The sequence below is a fragment of the Gregarina niphandrodes genome (genome assembly GCF_000223845.1).
Source record: "Gregarina niphandrodes unplaced genomic scaffold scaffold00046, whole genome shotgun sequence".
NCBI classification, from domain to species: domain Eukaryota; phylum Apicomplexa; class Conoidasida; order Eugregarinorida; family Gregarinidae; genus Gregarina; species Gregarina niphandrodes.
Genome location: NW_011645814.1, coordinates 1,926 through 23,511, shown reverse-complemented (window position 1 = coordinate 23,511; position 21,586 = coordinate 1,926). Strand labels below are relative to the sequence as shown.

At 56.7% G+C, this 21,586-nt stretch overlaps 11 protein-coding genes across 11 annotated transcripts; 6 read left to right on the top strand and 5 right to left on the bottom strand.

Annotated features, from left to right (window-relative positions):
- Window positions 1-1,079: 1,079 nt before the first annotated feature.
- On the top strand, window positions 1,080-1,585 carry GNI_156620 (glutaredoxin; the record flags this gene model as incomplete). The annotated part of the gene is made up of 2 exons (XM_011134635.1): window positions 1,080-1,322; window positions 1,523-1,585. The coding sequence occupies 2 exons, from the start codon at window positions 1,080-1,082 to the stop codon at window positions 1,583-1,585; spliced, it is 306 nt and encodes a 101-aa protein (XP_011132937.1).
- A 35-nt stretch (window positions 1,586-1,620) lies between these two features.
- Window positions 1,621-2,418, top strand: GNI_156610 (hypothetical protein; the record flags this gene model as incomplete). Its single annotated transcript, XM_011134634.1, has 1 exon — window positions 1,621-2,418. One exon carries the CDS (start codon window positions 1,621-1,623, stop codon window positions 2,416-2,418), a length of 798 nt encoding a protein of 265 aa, XP_011132936.1.
- A 1,010-nt stretch (window positions 2,419-3,428) lies between these two features.
- Window positions 3,429-4,562, top strand: GNI_156600 (RING finger protein; the record flags this gene model as incomplete). Its single annotated transcript, XM_011134633.1, has 1 exon — window positions 3,429-4,562. One exon carries the CDS (start codon window positions 3,429-3,431, stop codon window positions 4,560-4,562), a length of 1,134 nt encoding a protein of 377 aa, XP_011132935.1.
- A 365-nt stretch (window positions 4,563-4,927) lies between these two features.
- GNI_156590 (putative zinc finger protein) lies at window positions 4,928-6,751 on the bottom strand (the record flags this gene model as incomplete). Its single annotated transcript, XM_011134632.1, has 1 exon — window positions 4,928-6,751. The coding sequence occupies one exon, from the start codon at window positions 6,749-6,751 to the stop codon at window positions 4,928-4,930; it is 1,824 nt and encodes a 607-aa protein (XP_011132934.1).
- Window positions 6,752-8,520: 1,769 nt separating this feature from the next.
- GNI_156580 (hypothetical protein) lies at window positions 8,521-10,083 on the bottom strand (the record flags this gene model as incomplete). Its single annotated transcript, XM_011134631.1, has 1 exon — window positions 8,521-10,083. The coding sequence occupies one exon, from the start codon at window positions 10,081-10,083 to the stop codon at window positions 8,521-8,523; it is 1,563 nt and encodes a 520-aa protein (XP_011132933.1).
- Window positions 10,084-10,701: 618 nt separating this feature from the next.
- Window positions 10,702-11,457, top strand: GNI_156570 (putative transmembrane protein; the record flags this gene model as incomplete). Its single annotated transcript, XM_011134630.1, has 1 exon — window positions 10,702-11,457. The coding sequence occupies one exon, from the start codon at window positions 10,702-10,704 to the stop codon at window positions 11,455-11,457; it is 756 nt and encodes a 251-aa protein (XP_011132932.1).
- Window positions 11,458-11,730: 273 nt separating this feature from the next.
- Window positions 11,731-12,054, top strand: GNI_156560 (putative transmembrane protein; the record flags this gene model as incomplete). The annotated part of the gene is made up of 1 exon (XM_011134629.1): window positions 11,731-12,054. The coding sequence occupies one exon, from the start codon at window positions 11,731-11,733 to the stop codon at window positions 12,052-12,054; it is 324 nt and encodes a 107-aa protein (XP_011132931.1).
- A 308-nt stretch (window positions 12,055-12,362) lies between these two features.
- Window positions 12,363-14,876, bottom strand: GNI_156550 (hypothetical protein; the record flags this gene model as incomplete). The annotated part of the gene is made up of 1 exon (XM_011134628.1): window positions 12,363-14,876. One exon carries the CDS (start codon window positions 14,874-14,876, stop codon window positions 12,363-12,365), a length of 2,514 nt encoding a protein of 837 aa, XP_011132930.1.
- Window positions 14,877-15,321: 445 nt separating this feature from the next.
- On the bottom strand, window positions 15,322-15,828 carry GNI_156540 (hypothetical protein; the record flags this gene model as incomplete). Its single annotated transcript, XM_011134627.1, has 1 exon — window positions 15,322-15,828. The coding sequence occupies one exon, from the start codon at window positions 15,826-15,828 to the stop codon at window positions 15,322-15,324; it is 507 nt and encodes a 168-aa protein (XP_011132929.1).
- Window positions 15,829-15,852: 24 nt separating this feature from the next.
- Window positions 15,853-19,289, top strand: GNI_156530 (protein phosphatase; the record flags this gene model as incomplete). The annotated part of the gene is made up of 3 exons (XM_011134626.1): window positions 15,853-16,430; window positions 17,779-18,204; window positions 18,335-19,289. The coding sequence occupies 3 exons, from the start codon at window positions 15,853-15,855 to the stop codon at window positions 19,287-19,289; spliced, it is 1,959 nt and encodes a 652-aa protein (XP_011132928.1).
- A 101-nt stretch (window positions 19,290-19,390) lies between these two features.
- Window positions 19,391-21,394, bottom strand: GNI_156520 (hypothetical protein; the record flags this gene model as incomplete). The annotated part of the gene is made up of 1 exon (XM_011134625.1): window positions 19,391-21,394. The coding sequence occupies one exon, from the start codon at window positions 21,392-21,394 to the stop codon at window positions 19,391-19,393; it is 2,004 nt and encodes a 667-aa protein (XP_011132927.1).
- Window positions 21,395-21,586: the final 192 nt, after the last annotated feature.

Below are 21,586 nucleotides of genomic sequence, written 5' to 3'. Positions count from 1 at the left end.
TTCCTCGTATCTCTCGCCATCATGTGCCAGAGCAAGTTCTGTCTACCCGAAATCGTGGAACCTAATTTAGATGCTCGAGCGACTGCCGCCGTCCGCGACCGCGGCGGATGCACTGACCGCGGGGGATGCAATGACCGCGGAGGATATTCTGAACGCGGAGCCTACATGGAACGAGGAGGCTACTCTGAACCTGCCAGCAGCGCCTTACCCACCGCCAACGGCCTACCGAACGCCAACGGCTTGTTACACCAATCCTATCGTCAATCCGGATTCAATTCTCCTTCCCTGCCCCACTCACCACATGAGTATCGCGCGCACACTAGCGGCCACCCAGCCGGTGGCACACTCCTCAACCCGGAACGCCTTCTGCAGTTGGGCCTAGCACCCGCTGACATCTACGACCAAAATGCCCACAACTACCAACCTGGAACCAACTACCTTTCGGGATCGAGCCTGACAGGGACAAACCTGACAGGGACAAACCTGACAGGAATTCACCAGACGGGTTCGAGCCAGATGGGAACAAACCCTCAAACCGTCCCCCAAGGAACTTACCCTACCATTTCTGCCTACCAACCAAGGCTTGCCTGCACGGGCATCGAGTTCCCCAGCAACTCAAACAATCAATGCGGCTCTCTCGGGCCCTCAGAAACGTTTGCTCAGCTGCCGCCCAACATGAGCCCCAAAACGGCCCGGTCACACTTGACAAACGAGAACAGGACATCATTACAAACACCCAAAGCTGGCATGCCGCCAACAGTTTAATTGGCGCCACATTCGCCACGTCTATGACACCAACCAGATAGATAGATAGATGGATAGACAGTGCTGGATGTCTCAGGCAAAATTAACCCGGCCGTCCCTCTCGGGAGGAGGAGTCGGCAGGCGCAGACCCGGTAGGGGGATGAACCACGCGCTCGTCACTTCCTTCTGGCAAGAATTCCTGCCTGCCGGCAAGAAAGGGAAAACCTGCGCATCAGCTGCCAGCAGGTATGTTGGGGTGGATACGGCCGTTTGTTGGTTGGTTGTTAGAAAATATTTCTTGGGCTTGCCGCATTAAATTCGACCGTCGTTTAAAAATGGTTCAGACAATGTTATCATCCGCCCCGGTTGTAGTTTTTAGCAAGACCTACTGTCCGTACTGCAAGATAGCCAAGGACGCCTTGCAGAAGGCGGTGACCGACGAATACGTCAAGGTGTACGAGCTGGATACCATGTCGGAAGGCAGCTCGATTCAGGCTCAGTTGCCTGCCTTATCCGGCATCAAAACAGTGCCGCAGGTGTTTTTGAACAAAGAGTTCATTGGCGACGGTTCAACGATTGTAAGACTTATCCGCACTACTGGGACGCACCACTTCGCTGCGCTAACATTACTTACTCGCGCTTGGTGATGGCTGCCGGGGTGGCGACTGGGGCCGCCACTAGGAGCTGAGTGACTAGTCAGTCGACGTCGCCACCCCCGCAGACGTGGTTGACTGACGCGGTTGAGTGGCTGCGTGGATCACTTGGCATTGTATTGTAGGCTGCGATGTATAAAACTGGCGAGTTGACGGAAAAGTTGCGAAAAGCAGGTTTATTGAACTAAGCACACACGTGTGTGCTTTATTTTGGAACTTTGAGATGAAGCCATTTCTGCTTTGTGTCGCGGCGTCCGCTGCTATTGTTTCGGTGCCTTCACACGCCATAGCGCAGGTGGATGTACACACCAACGAGGACTTGCAAGCCAGCGCGGACAGTGTGGCCGAGTCTGAGGTCCCTGCGGGAAATGTCGAAATTTTGGTCAGTGCTACAAGCCGGAGCGCGGCTTCGGCTCTGGCTCAGCAGAGTGCTGCAGACGCGATGGAGTCGATGAGCAAATCGTTGCGGGAGGCGGCCAAGGTAATCCGGGAGGCAAGCGCCAAGGACGCCAGTGCGAGTGCAATTGAAGGCACTGCGCGGGCAATGAAGGACGCATCGCCTCGTATGTTCCTGCAACAGGAGCGGATCCAGCAGGAGTTGCCTCCAGCATTGGAAGAGGTTATGGACATTATTCGTGAAGACATTCCCGATTTTTCGAATATGAGTTGGTGGCAATCATTCAGTGCAGCCAAAACCGCAGCTCGCGACTTGTTTGAGGATCTCCGAACTGCGCGCTCGGACCTCACTTCGTCGATCGACGACGCGCTGACGCGGTTCACGGTGAGCATTGAAGAGGCCGGGCTCCCATCTCCTTTGGTGCAGGGGCTTGCAGAATTTAACCCGGAAAGCAACTTCCCAGTTGTCCTACCAGACATCCCCTTCTTGGGACCTCTGAACCCCTACATATGGCAACAAGAAGACGTGCGCCAGTTTATCCCTGGCGCACAAATCCCACTCTTCAGACCCATTAGGCAATGGAACATACGCCCACTCTTTCCCTGGGTAGCGCCCACCAACTGAGCAACTGGGTGGTTACCGAAGGGGAAGGACCATAGAAACTTTTTACCCACAAAAGTAGACTGTATGGAATTAGATTTTACTTTCCCGTCATTACATGCCAATAACCCACCCGTCTATTTGACACAGCTTCCCGTAGCCGACCAGATCGGAACAATGCTCAACGGGGGTATGACAAAATGATCCCCGTGCTGATTGTAGTTAGTCTCGCTAACCGCTAGGTATGGGGGGTCGGACAGAAGTTGGCCAAAGGTTTTGTGGGGCCTTTCTTACTTACATGCTTATGACCCAGGATGACGTGTTGCCAGGTATGTGATGTCATTCTGGTCATGTCATTCTTCTATGGAAGCCTTGACTTGCTCATGCAATGGAGGAGTTATGCCAACTGTCCTCGGCCTATTCATTATTGGATGGTGACAAGCTTCGCTGTTACTTGGAGTTTCCGACTAATTCAGCACTTCTACCGGAAGAAATCTGGGCTCAGTGTGACCTTATCTGCCGATAGCTTCACAGAACAAACAGCTCGCACACATGTGAGCACCCAATTGCTTACTCAAGCGGCAGACCTTCGAAGAGCCGAGGGCCCGAATAGGGCTGATGAAATCGAAATAGAGCTGATCGGGACTCCCCCGGTGAACCACCCTATATTCCAACATCGATCGGTAGTGGAAGTTCCTAGTGTCAGAAGCGCTAGTACTCATTCCATGTTCAGTGGGAGGGCTCTTCGAGTTAGGACGAATTCGGAGCATGAAACCCAACCACCTATCGAAAGGCCTTACCTACGCAGGCTCCTCCTCCCCAGAGATGAACCGGCAGGGCCATGGTCTGGCCCAGGAGCAATGGGGTCGGTGAGAGCAATTGACTCTCTAACAATTGACTCTCTAAGAACTGAGTCAGTAACAACTGAATCGGGAAGAACCGAATCAGCAACAACCGAATGGGAAAGGAGTGAACACGGCGAGCTGGAGCCGCTGCTCTATGGACCGGATGGACTGTTGACCCATCGCTATGGAATGATTATGAACGATCCAGAGTTATGGATCAATTGGTATAACGCCCAAATTAACCAGCAGCCCTATGACGTTCCCGGCTTTCCAGCTTCTACCATCGGCTTAACACTTGACAACTGGCACCAGGTTATCACGCCCTCGTTGTCGGAACAAAGGCTCCAGCAGGAGGTAGAAGAAGAGCAGCTAGGCCCCTCAGAAGAACTCCAGGAATTGGAAAGTATGGCCAGTCTTTCAGATCATCCGCTTTCGGACCATCACTCCTCGGATCGTCCCCCGTTGGATCATCCCCTTTCGGAAGAGTCGGTGTATAGCAGTTTCTCGCACCCGAATTCTGGGGAGGCATGCGTTGGTGACTTATATGGCCGCGGTCGGGCGGGTTTCCCCAATCCCGTCTCGGAGCGAGTGCATTCAGCGACTCCCCAAAGTCTGGAAGACCCGGTGGCAAACGGTCCCAGGGTAGCGGGCGAGGAGAGAGAAGAGGCGGAGAGAGAAGAGGCGGAGAGAGAAGAGGGTGCGGAGAGAGAAGAGGGTGCGGAGCAGTTTGTGATTGAAGTGTTGTCGTCGTACGATGCGCCATTGCGATGGCGGGTGCTACAGCATCTGGTGGCGTTTCCGATCTTTCTGTACGTGACTGGCGTGGGTACGACATGGTTGCGTGAGATTTACGAGGAGGCTCCAGGTTGTTTGGATCCGGAAAGCGTGGAGGCAGTGGCGTTAGGTAGAGAGCCTTTGTTTATGGTGTTGGGGGATGGTAGTCTGGCGACTGGTACGAATGGTTGGTTCATAGCATTGTGGCTGCTCGCGTGCTATGTCCTCGTTGCCTTCGAGATCGCACACATGGCTCTCTGTCTTCTCCTACGACTCAGACTACGCAGCTACCTTTACACCCTCGACCAACTCGATCCACGTGATATGTGGCACCGATGGGGTGACAGCGTCATGGGCAACACGCCCTGTGGCATGCCCCCCGACGAGATCAACAAACTACCCGTCGTCGAACTCAGACACGCACGGCGAATCGCCGCAGAAGGCAGACGCAACCCTCTCTCAGAATGTCCCATTTGTCTAGACGAGTTCCAAGATAACGAAAAAATACGACTCATACCACTGTGCCGACACCTATTCCATCAAGCGTAAGTCCTCAGCACTTCAGATAATCCGCCAATGCAGACGGAACCATGAATCCGTCAAAATACGGAGTTCGTTTATCCGGCTCCTGGGAATGCTCCCTCACTTTAACGCGCTTCCTTTCAGATGTGCAGACCTCTGGCTGCTCCGACAAAACTCCTGCCCGCTATGCAAGCAGACTGTGCGCCCAGAAAGCTGAGCCCGGCTGATCCACCTATGCCGGTGCCGGTGCCGATGCCGATGCCGACGGCTAGGACCTAGTCAGATGGGTGGGTTTCCACTGCGCTGGCGGGAGTGCTAGGCTGGCGGATAGGGAGGCTACCCTGCCAGGCTCAACTGCAGTACCTCTTCCGCCCTTGGTCTCAGAGCACCTCTTAGTCGAACCTCTGACCTCTGCCGCCTCGGAATCCTCTGGAGCTGCCGCGTCCTCTCGACCCACCACGGCCACGGTCCCCGCCACGACCTCTGGAGCCGCCACGGCCCCTGGCGCCGCCGCGGCCTCCTCTGGAGCCTCTGTGGGAGTCCCCAGAAAAGAAGCTTCGGTCCCCGCCTCGGCCACGGTCTCCGCCTCGGCCACGGTCTCCGCCTCGGCCACGGTCTCCACCGCGGCCGCGACCGCCTCGACCACGACCATCACCACGGCCACGACCGAGTGAGCGAGGGCCGCTTCTTACTTTTGCATCACTCCCGTTACCAGAATCATTGTCAGAATCATCATTGCTGTCGCTGCCGTCTTGAGACTCACCGTCCTCCGAGTTGTCGGAGTTCGAGTCCGAGTTATCCGCGCCCGAAGGGGCGCTGGCAGACCCACCGTCGGATGTCATGCGAACGTCCGGCTGTTCGCCATCGCTGGACATATCCTCCTCCGACAGCTCCGCCTTCTCCGCGATGGCTTGCATCCAATTCTTGTGGAGAGTGGACTTGGACTCAGAGTCCGAGCTAGAACTCCTACTCGATCCAGCGTCCTCTTCCGGAGTAGAGTCTCCACTTTCATTGTCGGAGTCTTGACTTTCACAGCCGTCTCGACTGTCCGAGTCTCCACCTTCCGAGTCTCCACCTTCCGATTCATGACCCTCAGAGGCTCTAACTTCCATGTCAGGAGTCTCCTGGGAACTCTCACCACTGGACATGATCGCGGCGTCAGACTCAGCATCCAAGTCCGACAGTGACACGGCCTCCATTTGCTCATCCTCAGATGAGTCTGAATCCTCGGCCGCTACTTTGCTTGTTTTGCCCTCGCCGTCCGAATTGCGCGCTAAATCAGCCTCCGACCCGTCCGTCTCCGAACCCGAGCCATCCGTGTCAGAACCTGAGCCATCCGTCTCCGTCGCGTTTTCTTCCGACTCCGACTTTCTGGAGACCTGGAGGCCCTCTTCTTGGGAGTCCGAGTCGCCGCTTGAATCACCGTCAGAGCTCGAGCCACCATCAGAACTGTCGTCATCGTCCGATCCCGAATCGGGCAGGGCTCCCGTGGGCTCGCGATCCGATTCGGTGCTCGAAGCACCCTCCTCAGCACTAATCTGAGTTACCCCCGCATTTGATTCAGAGTCAGAGCCTTCCTCAGAACCGGAACCCTGCTCAGAGTCAGAGCCCTGCTCAGAGCCAGAGCCCCGCTCCGAGCCAGAGCCCTGCTCCGAGCCAGAGCCCTGCTCCGAGCCAGAGCCCTGCTCCGAGCCAGAGCCCTGCTCCGAGCGAGAACCCTGCTCCGAGCCAGAACTCTGCTCCGAGCCAGAAACCTGCTCGGAGTCCGAGCCTTGCTCAGAGACTATCTCACTGTCAGAAGGGACAGTGTCGGCCTCGGAGGTTGCGTCGGTATTGGTGTCATCTTTTTGGTCATCATCCGCGGCGTGTTTCCTTTTCTTAGTTTCCGTCTCGGGTTCTTCGGATGTCCGTTGTCTTTTGGCTTTACGATTTTCTCTTTTCTGGATTCTCTTGTCGTCATTCATGGGGCAGTTCTTGGCGATGTGGTGGACCGACTGGCAGTGGAAGCAGCTGCCACCATTCGGGTAGATTCCCTTAGGATTTTGTGGGCACTTGCTGGAGGTGTGTCCCGTTTCTTTGCAGACGAAGCAGGTGGCGAAGGGAGTGGGATTTGTGGCGTCCGTGGCGACCGTGCACTGATTCATGCTGTGGTCTTTGGACCCACAACGCCAGCACACATTGTCCTTAATGTCTGCGGCCTGTTTGCAGTCCTTCATCATATGGCCTTTCTTACGGCAGATGAGACACACGCGCGGTCCGCGGTCTTCGAACCCACCACGCCCCCCGCGACCACCGCGGTCCGAGCCACGGCCGCCTCGGCCCCCACGAAATCCGCCACGACCGAAAGAAGACTTGCCCTCGTCGCTCCGGCCCGTGAAACCACCTCGGCCACCTCGACCGCCCCGCCCACCGCGCGGTCCTCCTCTTATTGCCCCACGTCCTTGGAAGCCGGATTGCGACTTCATTAAATCACGAAAAAGTAGAGCCACCCCGGCCCGGCTCAGTTCAGCTCGAGCACTAGCAACCGGCTAGGTGGAACCGCCGGAACGGTCCAGGCCGGGGCCAAAGAACCAACGCGCACGGACCTCAAAATCCCTGACGCTACAAGCTTGGGTGTGAGTTCAGTATACGCTGGGATGGGAAGAGGTACTCGAGGCCGGGGGAGGGGGGAGGGTGATTAGCGTGCGTGATTGCACGTGTTGCCGCAACATGGGGCCCGAGTTTAGATGCTTGGTCTTTGATGGGTCTCGCCGTGGCCGCAAACAGGAGGGGCCGGTCAGATGTCCGGAAATCGAACCTGGTCTGACAATCGCAATCTCACGACAGGAGCCGTGAGTTTTTCTGTCCGATGGGACATGTCAAAGGGGCCGCCTCGACCATTATTCATATTCGACTGGGACGACACCCTGTTGCCCAGTACATGGTTGCTGAATAGTAGGGTGCCGATTGATAGGCAAGGATTGGAGGCTGTTGAAACCCACGTAAAGTATGCGATGTATGAAGTAAACAGTGGTGCTTCAGAGCTACACTAGAACTGGCTTCCCAACTAGGGCACGTGCTCATTGTGACGAACGCTGAAGAGGGCTGGGTGGAGTTGTCTTGCGCTGAGTACCTCCCTGGATTGGTGCCGACTCTGAAGAAGGTCCGGTCTCTCAGCGCAAGGTCACTTTTCGGGACCGACCAGGCCAGTCCGTTTCAGTGGAAAAAGAAGGCTTTCGAAGAACAAGCCAAGCTGTATTTCAACCTCGACTGTCTCCAATCGGACAGCTGTTCTGCCCAAAACAGCCCGACTCCAACGGCCAGCCGGCCGGACCAGTCCCCAGCGAAAACGAGCGCCGGACGGAAAGAACCTTTTGGCAACCCGTCGCCGACGCCGCCGAACACGAGCAAGACCGCATCCCCAAACATTGCGTCAAACACCGCGTCAAACATCACGCCGAACATTCGGTCCAATAGACTGTTGGGCAAAGGGCCACATTCGCCCAGCCGCCGTAGCAGGTTTTTCGGACAGCCTGACATGTCGGGACAGCCTGACATGTCTGGACAGCCTGACATGTCTGGACAGCCTGACATGTCGGGACAGCCTGATTTATCCGGTCAGCCTGACGCGGTCTCGAGGCCCCAAGAAGACTATGTTTCGGCTCCATCCTTCGAGGGCCCTTTCGGAACCATCGTGTCGGTCGGAGATTCGTGCCATGAGCGGTATGCGATCCTTGCAATAAAGGGAAAGTGCTTCCGAATTAAGAGCATTAAACTTCTCGAAGCACCTTCACTGGAACAACTTGTACAACAACATAAAATATTCCAAAGCTCCATTCGATCCATCATCTCGACGGATGAAGATATGGACCTGTGCATGCTAGTAGGGAAGTAGCAGAGGAGTGCAGATGACTCAGGCGTGATATTCATGCAAAGGGCGTGAATTTCCGAAAGTGCCGGAGAAACAGACAGGCCTGGTTTTGACGCGAATACGACCTTCGCGACCCTATCCTAAGAATAGTTGTAGTCGCTGATTGAAATCCATTAAAGCTTGCTTGGTGGGAAATGCAATAATGTAGGGTACTTGTCTACCGAAGACAAACAAAACGCACGCCCTGGATTCCACTTCCACAAGATCTGGGATCAACGAAAACTGTGCTGACGAGAACGGAGGTCGATCTAGGACGTGCTTAGTAATACTGTACTCACCTGCGAAATGAGAGGATATGTCATACCGACCAAAAATCCGATTCTCTCCCTTTCGCTCAAGCTCTAATTGGTGACCGTTAATCATGACAGTAAAGCCCTTAACTACTTGAAACTTTCGTTTTTGGGCTATCAACATTTCAACCTCCGAGCTACGAGCAATACCCTCCTCACCGACAGACTCTTCCCAGTCCTCTTCTTGGTCCTCAGCGTCTCCAGAAGCATTTGCCTGTAACCCCCCGACAGCAACAGAAGCTCGACTATGGGTCGAAACCTTCCCGGTGATGGAACCCTCATCCGGAACATGATCCTCCTCGTCAATACCGTTCTCGTCAATACCGTTCTCGTCAATACCGTTCTCGTCAATACCGTTCTCGGTCGAAGCTCTCGAGTGGGAACTCAAAGCCTCGTCATCACTCACGAGTGAGTACCGGGCGAGACCTTCTGTATTCCTCTCCGAAGACTTGGTCGCTGTTGACGCAACGGACTTCGTCACCGGCAAACCACTATCCCCCTCCGGCTGGTCACTTCTCGACAAACCGTTTCCTGTACTCAATCCGAATCGCGCGGACTCGTCTCTTGCACCTCCGATCGGCCTATATGGCTTGGGGATGTTCATTAGAGATATCCCACTCAACTGAGTGCTTGTCGAGTACGAGCCTCCGGAACGTTCTACAACCAGACCAGGGGTTGTAGCGTCTAGGTGGGCCGTGTCAAGAAGGTCTGCAGCTGTCATCGTAAGGTGTACGCTCGAGGACCCAGAAGACGAGATCACGAAGTCACTCGAGGTGGACTCGCTAGCGATTGTCTTCATAAAGTCTACAGCTGAATCTCTCTGGGGCAAGTACGCTTTCTTCTTCTTCTTTCTCGGGTACGGGCTGCCAAACATTGGTGAAACAGCGGGCGCGAGAGCATTCAGCCCAACCTCGTCGTCCCCGCAGTCATTGCCATGTACGGATTCCGTTCGGCGTTTGGGCAAAGGGGCCATTTCCGGTGAAGGAACCGTTTCCGGTGAAGGAACCGTTTCCGGTGAAGGAGTCGCTCCCGGTGAAGGAGTCGCTCCCGGCCAGGGGATTGCAAAGGCACTTGCCGAAGGGCCGAAGAACTTTGCGCTGTCGCATATCCGGTAAGAGGTCGTAGTATCCTTCACTAAGGCGCTGGCAATAGCCGATGGCGGAGTGTCGTTGACGGCTGGCGGCCGCTTGCTTGCAGAGCGCACAATCTGCTGCATAACATCTTTGGTACCTTGGTCCCGGTCGAAAGAAGGGATACTGACGTCTGGCAAGCCGAGGAAAGTCTCGCGTCGATCTACCGTGGCGACGGGGTACTCGCTGTTGTCGCTGTCCGAGAAAGCTCCTCCCATCGTGGCTGCCCCTCCGAATCCAGGGCGAGAATCTGTTGTTTCCCTCTTCTCTCCATTATCGGCCGCAACGTGTTTAGCCCATTCCGAGAGTCGCGGAAAAAAGACTTCCGAAGAGTTCGGTATTGCATGCCGAAACCTGTTCCGGCTCCAATACGACTCGTCGCGTTCGTGATCCATTGAGTAAAAGCTGTTCTTATCTGTTATATGACTAAGTCCCAGCCCCGAAACGTTCTCCTGCCACGTAATGGGTGGCTCCGGGGCTTCTATTAGCATATTGGCTGCGTCGTCGGCTTGCGTGCAGCAGCACTTGGTGATTAGCCAGTGGCGCGGCGCTCCTTCCATCTCCGTCCGTCTATCTACTAGCTCTTTCCCGATCGTCTCTGGCGGTCGCTACTTGCTACTTGGAGGGTCTCTTGGACAAGCTTATTCTTAAGCTACGAATCAATGTATGTGTGGGCGACGTTTCAGCGTCTGAAGTTAAATACCGAAGTTGGGTCAAATTTTTGAGCGGCGCGCACGCGTGTGCTCGACTGAAATATTGGGATGAAAAAGAGCTCGCCTGCTGTTATAACGTTCGCTCATATCCAGGCTGCTGCTATAGTATGCTTAGGGTACAAGATGACCGAACATTACCGGATGCTTGAGATCCTCTTGGACCCCTCTCGCTATGGGTCTATTGCTGGACGTTTGTTCTTTCTTTCCTTGATACTGTTCGCCATGGCGTTTACGTACTGTGTCACGGACCTGTCTCACCGCCGCGAGGACAACTGGGACACGGCGACTATCGATGGCGCAAGCACCGTCGACCTGCCGGCCAGTAGCATTGATTACATCAAGTCTACGTCGCCAATGTACTGCTGTTCGGAAGACGTCGACGACGACTTCCCTTTAGAATGCGCCATGAGGGACCCGGCTCCCGAGACGCACTCCGTCACGCACCCAAATGCACAACAGATCAATGAAAATTCTACGGGAACCGACGGTCGCCAGGGAGCGCGTGCTGGGAACCAGCTTTTCGTGGGCAAGGTCCCTTCGGGCCTGTCTGCACCCGGGTTGCAAGACGACTTGGTCAGGCACCCGGGAATTCCGATTCCCGGCCTTGGCAGTGCTAGGGGACGCGCCGGTGGGAACATGTACTCAAACATCTACGCCCCCGTCGGAGTGGCTTTCCAGGGCCTACTCGATAAGCCTGCAATCCGCAAGGCCTCCAGACCCAAGCTTACTCGCCGAGTAAGCGTTCTAGACTACAAAGAACAGAAAGTGCGCGTCAATGCCACCTTCAAACACGGAAGGCGCAAGAGCAGTGTTTTTGGTACTGTTACTTCTCCAGACGTCGATCTCATCAACTGCCGTACCCTTTCCCTCAATATCTAGTACGCTCCAACCCCTCCACCATGAACCGCCATGTCCAGCCTCGCTGTCACGTTGTACCCAACGCCCAGTACCTCCCCCCAGTACCGTAATCGTCCACGTTATATACCCGTAAACTGTGCCTACCGCGTGGTCGTAAACACCATGTTGTATCCCCAGTACTGTACGGCGGGCGGGGTTGACCCGATTGTGTTGTGTAGTATCCCGTTGATCCTTGGACACGCTTCAATGTTTGTCTGGTTGAGTTACAGTTTGGCCTCGTTTCCGATCTATGGAATGGCGGGCACACCGTTAATGATTCTGGCGTACGCGTCGGTGATGAACCTGAACTCATTGCTGCGCGACATTGTGGACCACCCGATCAGGCGATGGTTGTGGGTGATGGCCTTGTACGTGGGCGTCTACTACTACCGTGTTCAGAACCTACCGCCTGCACCGGCAACCTACCTACCACTCGCACATGACAAGACCAGTCTTGTTCTGGTCGTTGTCGGGCTCCTTCTGGGCGGTTTCTACCTGGCCTTCGTTGCCGGCTGTGCCATTCAATGCGCCCTCAAAGATCGAACACTCAAGGACTTGGCCCAAGCTTTTTCTCGTTGAACATATATGCAAAAACCAGTCCCGACACCTCGACCCCAACACCTCGACCCATCGAGCATTGTCGGCCGTATTATCGACCCGCCCGATCTAATCGACCAACCCGAACCTGTCCGGACCTGTCGACCAGCCAGCCCGAACCTGTCGACCGGCTGGTTGGTCCTGACCGATTAGTCGTCAGTCCCGACCGACCGGTCAGTCGCGCTGTCGACTAGTCAGTCAGTCAGTCATGCCCGCCCGACAGCCTCGAGCTTGCCGTATCGACTGCTCGTTTGTCCTTGAAGGCGGCTGGGCATTCCTTCAAGCGGTTGCTAATAGCGGCCGCGTCGAAAGTCGGCCTGGTTGTTGTATTCGCCTTGGTTATAGGTCGGGTTGCTGAAGCCAGAAGGGGGCGCGGCCGCGGGCGGAGCTGTGTTGTACTGTTGCGGTGTGGCGTTGTAGTAGGCACCATAGTGCTGCGCCGTATAAGCCACATATGGATTCGGGCGATTGTCAGGTGGCACGGTCATGTACAACGGCATTCCATAGTAAGCTGCATCACGTCGGAACGCGTAGTTGCTACGTCCATCTCCACGTCGACTCGCATCCTCTGGGTCCACACGGGCGCTGCTCGGCACCCCAGCCGCCGGCTGTTCGTAACGTCCGTAAGCGCGCCCGTCGTAACCGCCTCCGGCGGTGGCAGCCGCGGCAGGCGGCTGCGCCAGCCCGGCACCGGAGCGTTGGTCGTAGTAATAGAAGGAGTACGGGTCTGGCGGGAACGCGCCCGTGCGTTCCTGCGCCGCAGGGTAGGCGCCTGCACGGCCCGCCTCTTCGCCCAGCCGCTGCGCCGCGAAGGCCGGCGCGTAGTAATCACCGCTGAACCCATTGGGCACGCGCCGTCCGCTGTAGTCAAACTCGTGTGGGTACGGCACACGGAACGACGGCGTGTATGCGTAAGCCGGCGGCGCGGGGTAGCCGGCCTTCTCGTACTGATTCCACTTCTCGCCCGAGCTGCTTGCGCCCCACGGCGCGGCCTGTCCGACCTGACGACCGACGCCGAGCCCCGGCTGCCCGAGCCCCGGCTGCCCGAGCCCCAGCCCAGCAGGCTGGCCCAGCCCCGCCGGCTGACCCAAGCCCGCTGGCTGGTGGCCGACGGCTTGATGGGCGAGTCCGGCAGGTGTGTGTCCGGCAGGTGTGTGCCCGGGTGTGTGTCCAGCTGGCGTGTGGCCGTACTGATGTATCTGGGGTTGCGGGTGGGGTTGACTGTGGGGTTGTTGTACCTGATGGGGTGCTAGCGGTGGTTGCGGGGCGGGCGGTTGCGGCAGCGCGTACGCATCAGGGTCAGGTCGACCTCGCGGAGGCGCGTACTGTGCGTGGCCGCCAGCATAGCCCGAGAGGTGCGTGCCTGGTTTCAGGATAGCAGTCGGCACCACATGCGGAGCTGCCGCGGTACGCAACTCTTCGCTCTCCGCGTTCTCGCTCTCGCCCGACCCGGGCCCCACGGCGTTCGATGACGACCGCGCAGACTGGTCGTCCGGACGGAGATCCTGGCGGAGGTCTTGACGGAGGTCCTGGCGGAGGTCTTGACGCTGGTCTTGACGGAGGTCTTGACGGAGGTCTTGACGGCGGTCTTGAGGCTGGTCCTGGCGCAAGGACCGTGCCAGGTCGTCTGACCTCAGGTCTGATCTCGGGTCTGACCTTAGGTCTGACCTAGGGTCTGACCGCGCGTCAGGACGCATGTCTGAATGATCTTCAATCACACCACCCTGGCTGGGCTGCTCCTCCTCGGGCGACTTTTCTTCGCCGCCAAGATCCTCCCCGTTCTCATCGGGCTGCTCCGGCTCCTGCGCTGGATCGGCCTTCTTCTCGTCCGTGTGCTTAATGCCTCTAGCCACCGCAGCCCAAGTGTTGTCCCGAGGAGGCGGCGGCAAAGGCGGTGCCGGGGCCGACTGAGCGGGCGCACTGGGTAACGCCGGAGTGGGCACATCCTGCTGCTGCTGCTGCTGCTGCGTGTCAGACCTCAACCGAGCAGCCCACGTCCCGACCTTTCGCGAAGACAGGGTCGCTTGCGGCTGTCCGCCGGTGGGCTGTCCTCCTGAAGTCTGTCCTCCTGACGCCTGTCCCCCTGTGGTCTGTCCCGCTGGGGCCGACGCCCCCTGTGGTTGCGGCTCCGAGGTGTTGTTGACAGTCTGGTCCTGCGCGTCTACCGTTCGTCCCTCGGGATCTCTCGGGGCTCCTGAGGAGGAGTCATTCCGGTCCGTCTCTTCCTTCTGCGGCCGACGGGCCACGTCTCCCCTATTACGACTGGTCTCCGGCCTGGAGTCCGGACGACTGTCCTGCTGGCGGCTATCTTGCTGGCGACTATCTTGCTGGCGGCCGTCTTGGCGGCGGTCGGTGTTCATTCTGCGGCGGTCATCCGTCTGTTTATTATCGTCCCACCTCCTTCGGTTGCCTGCGTCTTGGTCTCTACGGCCCCCGTCCTGGTCTCTACGGCCCCCGTCCTGGTCTCTACGGCCCCCGTCTTGGTCTCTACGGCCCCCGTCTTGGTCTCTGCGGCCTCCGTCTTGGTCTCTACGACCTCCGTCTTGGTCTCTACGACCTCCGTCTTGGTCTCTACGGACAGGCCGTTTATTTTGACGCTTCGGACGCGGCTTGACGACGTCCACTTTCCGCCACCCCCGGCCTTCGGCTCCGTCAATGGCCATCGAGGAAATGCGCTCTTGAATCAACTCTTCGTCATAGTCCGCCTCCTTCACCACCGCTGCGATTTCCTCCTTCGCGTAGCCAAAGTCTCGCAGCAGCGGCCACGCGTTCTCAATGTGTCGGCTGGTCCGCGGGGTCCACATTACCACTATGAAAAATTTATAACGTAAAACAACGTCCCGCCCGCCGCCAGAAACAAGCTCAAAGAGAGAGAGTCTGTAACCGGACTGACCACAGTCGTTCTCCGACCAATCTGGCCAGACAAGCTCATCAGAGACACTGAACAGACTGAACAAAGACGTGGGGTACGATAAAGACGTGGGGTACGATAAAGACGTGGGGTACGTACGAAGCCAGAGCTGCACGCTAACACGGCGTCCCCAGACGCTGTATCATCCATTCCATCGCACACCCCGTCCGAACGAGAGTGTCGAAACGAGAGCGAGCACGAGAATTAAGCCAGCAAAAAACCACTGCCACGTAGGTTCCGTGCTGCTTGTAGGACGTGTTGCGTGTCCTCCCTCTTGGGCGCGCTGCATATACGCCATGCCCGTTACGCTCCGTGCTAGTGCTAGTAGTAGCACGGCGCTACTTATGTGTGTTACTCGAGCCAGCTTGGAGCTCGTGTATAGCTGCTTCCCTCTCTTTCAGACGTCTCATGTAGCCTTTGGTTACGTAGACGGGTTTCTCTTTGAGTGAGGGGTCTTCGTCCTCTCTTTCCTTCTGTACCATTGCCTCCTTGATAGCTTCTCGTTCGGCATGTCTGAGCTTCGCAACGCGGAGGAGGCCCTCCAGGTACTGACTTTGGGGTCGTTTCTTCTGGACGTCTTTAGCAACCTTGCCGACTTCCGGCTTTCTGCACAAGTTGGTGGGTTGGTCAGGGGGTGCCTCTTGTCGTGCAGCGGTCTTAGCTGCTGGGGGGTCTTGAGCAGAGGGGGTTTGCTGGTCGTATGTGTCGTCGAAAGTGGCGGCTAGTTGCGCGACTATTTCGGCATCTTGTTGAGCCTTTTTATTGTTGGTGGAAAAGAGCGATTGTCTTGTGCGTAGTTGTATGTTTTTCCGGGGAGTCGTTTGCTCCCCGCGGAAAAAGCGCATGCTGGATTTTTTGCAGAGAATTATATGCCGCTCTATAACTCGGCAGTAGTGGATGTAGAAGGCCGTCTGGACCCCGTAGCTTTTCGGCAGGCGTTCATTCAGTCGTTGCAGCACTATCACTACGACGTGAATGGGTTCCTGATAAACCGTTACGCTCCAGCGATGAGCGAAGCAGCGATGAACGCGCGAATACAGCAGCACCCGGCACCGGCTCGCCCGGCGCTCGAAGAATTGAGTGACGAAGAGGAGACTGAAGAACCGATGCCTAGGGTCATGCCTCCGGCCCCGGTCCGTCCCAGACTCAAGCTGGTAGTCGATTTGGATAATACCCTAGTTCACGCCCAAAGCAAGTACAAGCTCAACTTCATTGAGCCGGAGCTGTACGACTTCCGGGACGCTGTCGGAAACAGCGAGCTTTTCCGCTTCACGCTACCCCGGCAACCGGGCCAAGCCTACTTCCTCAAACTCAGGCCAGGCGCCGTGCAATTTCTGCGAGACCTGAGCGCCTTCTACGATATTGCCGTGCACACGAACGCTACTCAGGAATACGCTGACGTAGTACTTTCCATTCTAGACCCAGATAGAACCGTGATCGGCCTCAGGTAAGCTAATGTCCTCTAATTGTACCCTCCAGTGGCTGTGAGCCAGCACCCCCATCCGTCTAGTATTCATGTTGCTACAATCACTGGTTTGTCTCATTCGTCTTGACCCGAATGGCGACCAGTATATTCAGTCGTTGTGTGCCCCCGTCTGGGTCCCCTTTGTGCCCCCGTCTGGATCCCCTTTGTGTCTGCCCGCCATGAATGTCACCTGGTTCTGTCTACGTGTTCTGCTCTCGTGTGCGAATGGTCTCGGTGTCTTATCGAACACCGCACACGACTGAAGGGCTGCACACCGAAAGGCTGCACACCGAAAGGCTGCACAGTGTGTAACCCTCGCGGATAGTCCACGTTTGCGGTGCTGCTGAAGAGCCGACAAACGTGTTTGATGATGTGCAAAAAGAAGAAGGCGCTCGCCAAGGAACCGTGGTGCTCGCCAAGGAACCGTGGCGCTCGCCAAGAAACCGTGGTGCTCGCCAAGGAACAGTGGTGCGCGAGAAGTTGTCGTAAAACAATTCCCCGCTTGGCTCTAGGCTGCTCTGCGTGCATGCCCTCTGCTTGGACGGCGGGCACTGCTTGGACGGCGGGCACACAGAGGGCTCTCTCAGGCAGGAAGATAAAATAAGGGCGCAGGGAAATAATGTGCCTGCTCTGCGCATCACTGGGGTGTACACAGGGTATATACACAGGGCATACACCGGTTGTGGGCCTAACCAAGCGGGGCGGGGTTCAGCGAGCGAGCGAGCGAGCGAGCGAGCAATCCAACCCGATAAAATCTCAGATCATACTCTACTGATATAACCAACCCGCGGGTACTGCCACGCACACGCGTGTGTGCTGGCGTACCACACGCAGCTGATCGAAGGGTTGGTAATCATATGGGTTGGTGGTTATTGCACGATTGAACATCTTTATCGGGTGTTGGCATTCCAGTTCTGCCATGCACACTGGTGTGCTGGCCCCTTGACCCCCCTGCGGTCAATGAGTTGATGGGATGCTGTCTAGCTAGATCGCCGTCCAACATGACCCAGCATGCATGACTGGGTCGTGGCCCAGCTCAGTCGCGACATATGTTGGCCGTGACATTGCTTGCATCTTGAACGCATCATGCATGTCTCTGCATCACGCATGTCTCTGCATCACGCATGTCTCTGCATCATGCATGTTTCTGTATTGTGTGTGTCTCTGTGTGACGGATGTGCCTGCATCATGCATTACCTGTTGCCGATGGGAGCTCTTATCTCCGATAGGAATTATCATGTCTGGAGAGAAATTCTTGTGTCCATGAGTCCCCTTCCATCCCCTTCCTATCCCTTCCTATCCCTTCCTATCTTAGTTTCTTTTATTTTAGGATCGCAGCACGGTTTGATGAGTCGAGTAAAGATGAGAGGAAGGACATGAACAGGTTGTATCCTGGCGATCGGGAGAAGTTATTGCGGGAACTGTTGATTCTGGACGACCGGCGGGACGTCTGGGATGCACAGTTTGAGAAAAATATATTGCAGTGTCATTACTACGAATATTTCGAGTCGCGGAAAGAGACGTTGAGCAAGCGGTACGTGCCCAAGGCACCGTTCAAGCCGTATGTGACTGGCGTTAACTTCCCGCCACCTGTCTCGCCCTTCCCCGTCACGCTGGAGGGGCCGGACTTCGACGACACTGACCCAATCGCTCGAGCACTCCTGGACGATGACCGCCAGCTGTTCTTCTTCAAGGAGGTTATGTGTAACGTCGCGAGAGAGTGGTACGACCTCCAAAGCAAAGGAATCAATAGATCGTAAGGACACATCTGTGTGTGCTCGGACACATCTGTGTGTGCTCGGACACACCACACCCCGTAGTTAATGATAGACACGCACGATAGACACGCACGGCGTACGGCTTGTGCCATATATAATGTTCCGTAGAGCTTCTGAGTTGTTGGCTGCCCGACGAGCGCGGATTTTGGAGGGTTGCGTGGTTTTAATGACCGGGTATCACAAGGTGGAACAGGCGAGTCAGTTTGGGATGTTGGACAACGGGCCGCAGCACAAGCGGAGATTAGAGTTTATGGGGGCGCAGGTGGTGGAGCAGGCGAGCGCGGCGGTGACACACGTTATTGTGATGCGACAGACGGTGAGTACGGATCGGGCGAGGAACACATGTGGGCGCAATACGAAGTTCGTGCATAATTTGTGGATCTACGCTTGTGAGCATGCCTGTAGCCGGGTGGACGAGGCTCTGTTCGAGGCTAAGGCCATCCTTGCCCAGTTTGCCACACCACCCCAGCGTCCACAGTTTGACCATTGGAAACGAACCAAAGAGGCCGTGCCCGCCTCCATTGCCGAAGTCGCACTTCACCCAGACCTTCAGGCACTCAGCAGCGTACAGGCACTCAGCAGCGTACAAGGCAATACACAGGGCCACGCACAAGACGTGTCTGAAACACGGTTACGACCAACGGGATCTGAACATGTGGCCGACATAATGGCCAGGCCAGACAGGCCCGATTCCAACGTATATGGAGGAGTTGACTATATGCCCGATAGCCAACTGACCTCGAGCCAACTGGCGTCGAGTCAGAGCCAGATGGCGAACCAGAGTCAGGGCACTCCACAGGCCACCGGCACTCCCACAGAAGGGAACCTGGCAGGCCGGAAAAGGAAACTTTCAACGGAGACGGGCGCCAAGGTCTCGCGACGACGACGAATTGGCCCACCCGCCCTCCCCAAGACATACGGAGAAAACTACTGGCCCTCCGGCGGCCCTTACAGCCATGGCGCCGAAGTCTGGTCTGCTCTTGAGCACGTGACCTTGCGGTATGACTCCTTTTTTGTTCACAACTTGGCTACCTCTGGAGGGGGTCTTCCCTGCGATTCTTAAATTTCACTACTCCCTCTCGACCACCACCACCCCTCACTTACACCCCTCACTTAACGCCTCACTTTTTCGTGCCGTTGAAAATCCTCACCCCTGCCCTTACGCTAACTTCGTCGCAAGACATCTCGCAGCGTGGCGGCCGGCCTCTGCCGAAATCTCTGGCCAAACTGGTAGAGCATTACCCGCTCGAATTCCCACCTTTCAAGGCCCTCTTTCACGGGTTTAGTGAAACCAGCCCACCACCGACCGACTCGTTTCCGGAAGCCCGAGCGCAAAGATCTGAAGTCACCAAAGTCCCATTCGTTAGTTACGGATGGAGATGATCTCTCGTCTTCGCGCACCCGCGGAGAGTCAAAACCAACTGCGTTGATGGTCTCTTCCACATCGCTTCTGGTGTTCAGTACGAAGACGTTTGCGACCGGAGGAGGCTTTATTGAGGGGGAGGGGGTTTTGCGACCGAGGCTGAGGTGGAGGGTTCGACTAGGGTGTCTAGCGCGCAACCACTCCCAGAACTCCTCTGTGCTCCAGGGTGCTTCGCAGCGTTCGCAAGAGCTGATGGAATGTTGGATGCCGGTCTCTGTGCAGCAGTAGCAATCGGCATTAAGTGTGCTGGGTGCTTCTCGTGTTCTGACCCATTCGCGGGCAGCAGCGGCTAGGCCAAAGACAGAGAGCGAGCTACAGAGGAGTGCGGGGGGGAGGAGGCCCCACCAGCCGTGGTGTAGGACGTCGTAGGCCCAAACCAGGTAGGGTGACTCTATGCGAAGGTTGGCTTCGGCGGCAGTGGCAATTTGGAACTTTCGTCCGGAGCGACAGACCAGGTGCGGGGGCAGATCGTCACTAACGGGCAAGCCGTGGAGGACCGCGGCCTCTCGGATGCGGTGCCGTCTCCATTCTCGTCGCATCGCCTTGGGCACCTGTGCAATCGGCACGCCGAGACCCCCCAACTTCTCGATTACGAGTCGGTAAAACTCCATGCTCCTAACGCCACGCACGCCGGGTGGGGGAGCAAACTCGGCGCCCTTATTGCACCACCAGGCCCTCATGCGGCCGTTGAAGGACCTGCTACCGGGGCCAGAAACCGGCCAAGTTTCCACGACGTCTCTGACCGCCTCATCCACCCTGTCCATCGACACCGATCGGCCCCGGCGCTTCCGAATCGAGTCAGACGTCGGCTGGCCGTGCTCCAACCATGCCCGGAACCGCTTCTCGGTCCACTTACCCCGTACCGACAATGTCAAGGGACACGCACTCAATGTCACGTTCTCACGACCAGCCCGCTCCCACTCTTCCGCACGAGCGGCTAGACCAAACACAGACAAACCTTCCACCTCAAATGGCGCCAGGTGACCCCAGCCCCTGCTCAGGATGGAGTGCGCCCATGTCAAGTACAGTGGCTTCAACGCTAACCTCTTCTCCGAGACCGTCGCGATTTCAAACGAACGAACATGCGCCACAATCGGACGAACGCTGTCCCCAACCGGGAGAATATTCGAAGGAAGCGCAAAGGAACCACCCTCCAGCGACCGGTCCACGAACACGATCTGTCTATCATCTTCTACCGAACGAACATCAGTGTCCTGGTCACCAGTCTCCTCGTCAGGACCAGTCCCAAAGGAAGTACTCTCCAGCGCTTGGTCCACGAGCACGATCTGGCTATCATCTACCGAATGAACATCGGTGTCCTGGTCACCGGTCTCCTCGTCAGGATCAGTCCCAAAGGAGGTGCCCTCGAGCGACCGGTCCAGGAACACGACTTGGCTACCTTCTCCCGGGTTAGGTTCAGTTCCGAGGAAAGTACCCAGCAGTGGTTGGTCCCCGTAGCCGTAAGTATTTGTCACGGCCATGCTGCCCACGGCAGCCTTATTCGTCCATCCCAGCGGACTGTCGCCCGCACTGTCCTCGAAAAACCCGAGGAGGTCGTCTAAGAAATTATCACCGGGACCCAAGTGGCTCAACGGCCTTGGATCGCGATCTTGTGGCGACCAGGTTGAAACCCTCGCTCTCTTCGGTGGCGACGCATTTTCTGGAAAACCGGGGCTGGGCCTCACTCCCAACACTATCGTACGTAAGCCGAAGGACGTGTCGAGAGAGTGTCTGCAGCACCGCATCTTCGAATTCCTTAGCTTTTTTCTCGACCGATTTACTGAAGCCCAATTTACTGTGCTTTTAATTCGATGCCGGTGCTGGGGAGTGCTGAAGGACATCTCCCCGCCATGGGCACGGCACCCGTGTTAGCATGGTATCGATGTTGGTTGGCATCCTGGTTGGTATCTGTCTCGAACGTGCCCCCCCCCCCCCCC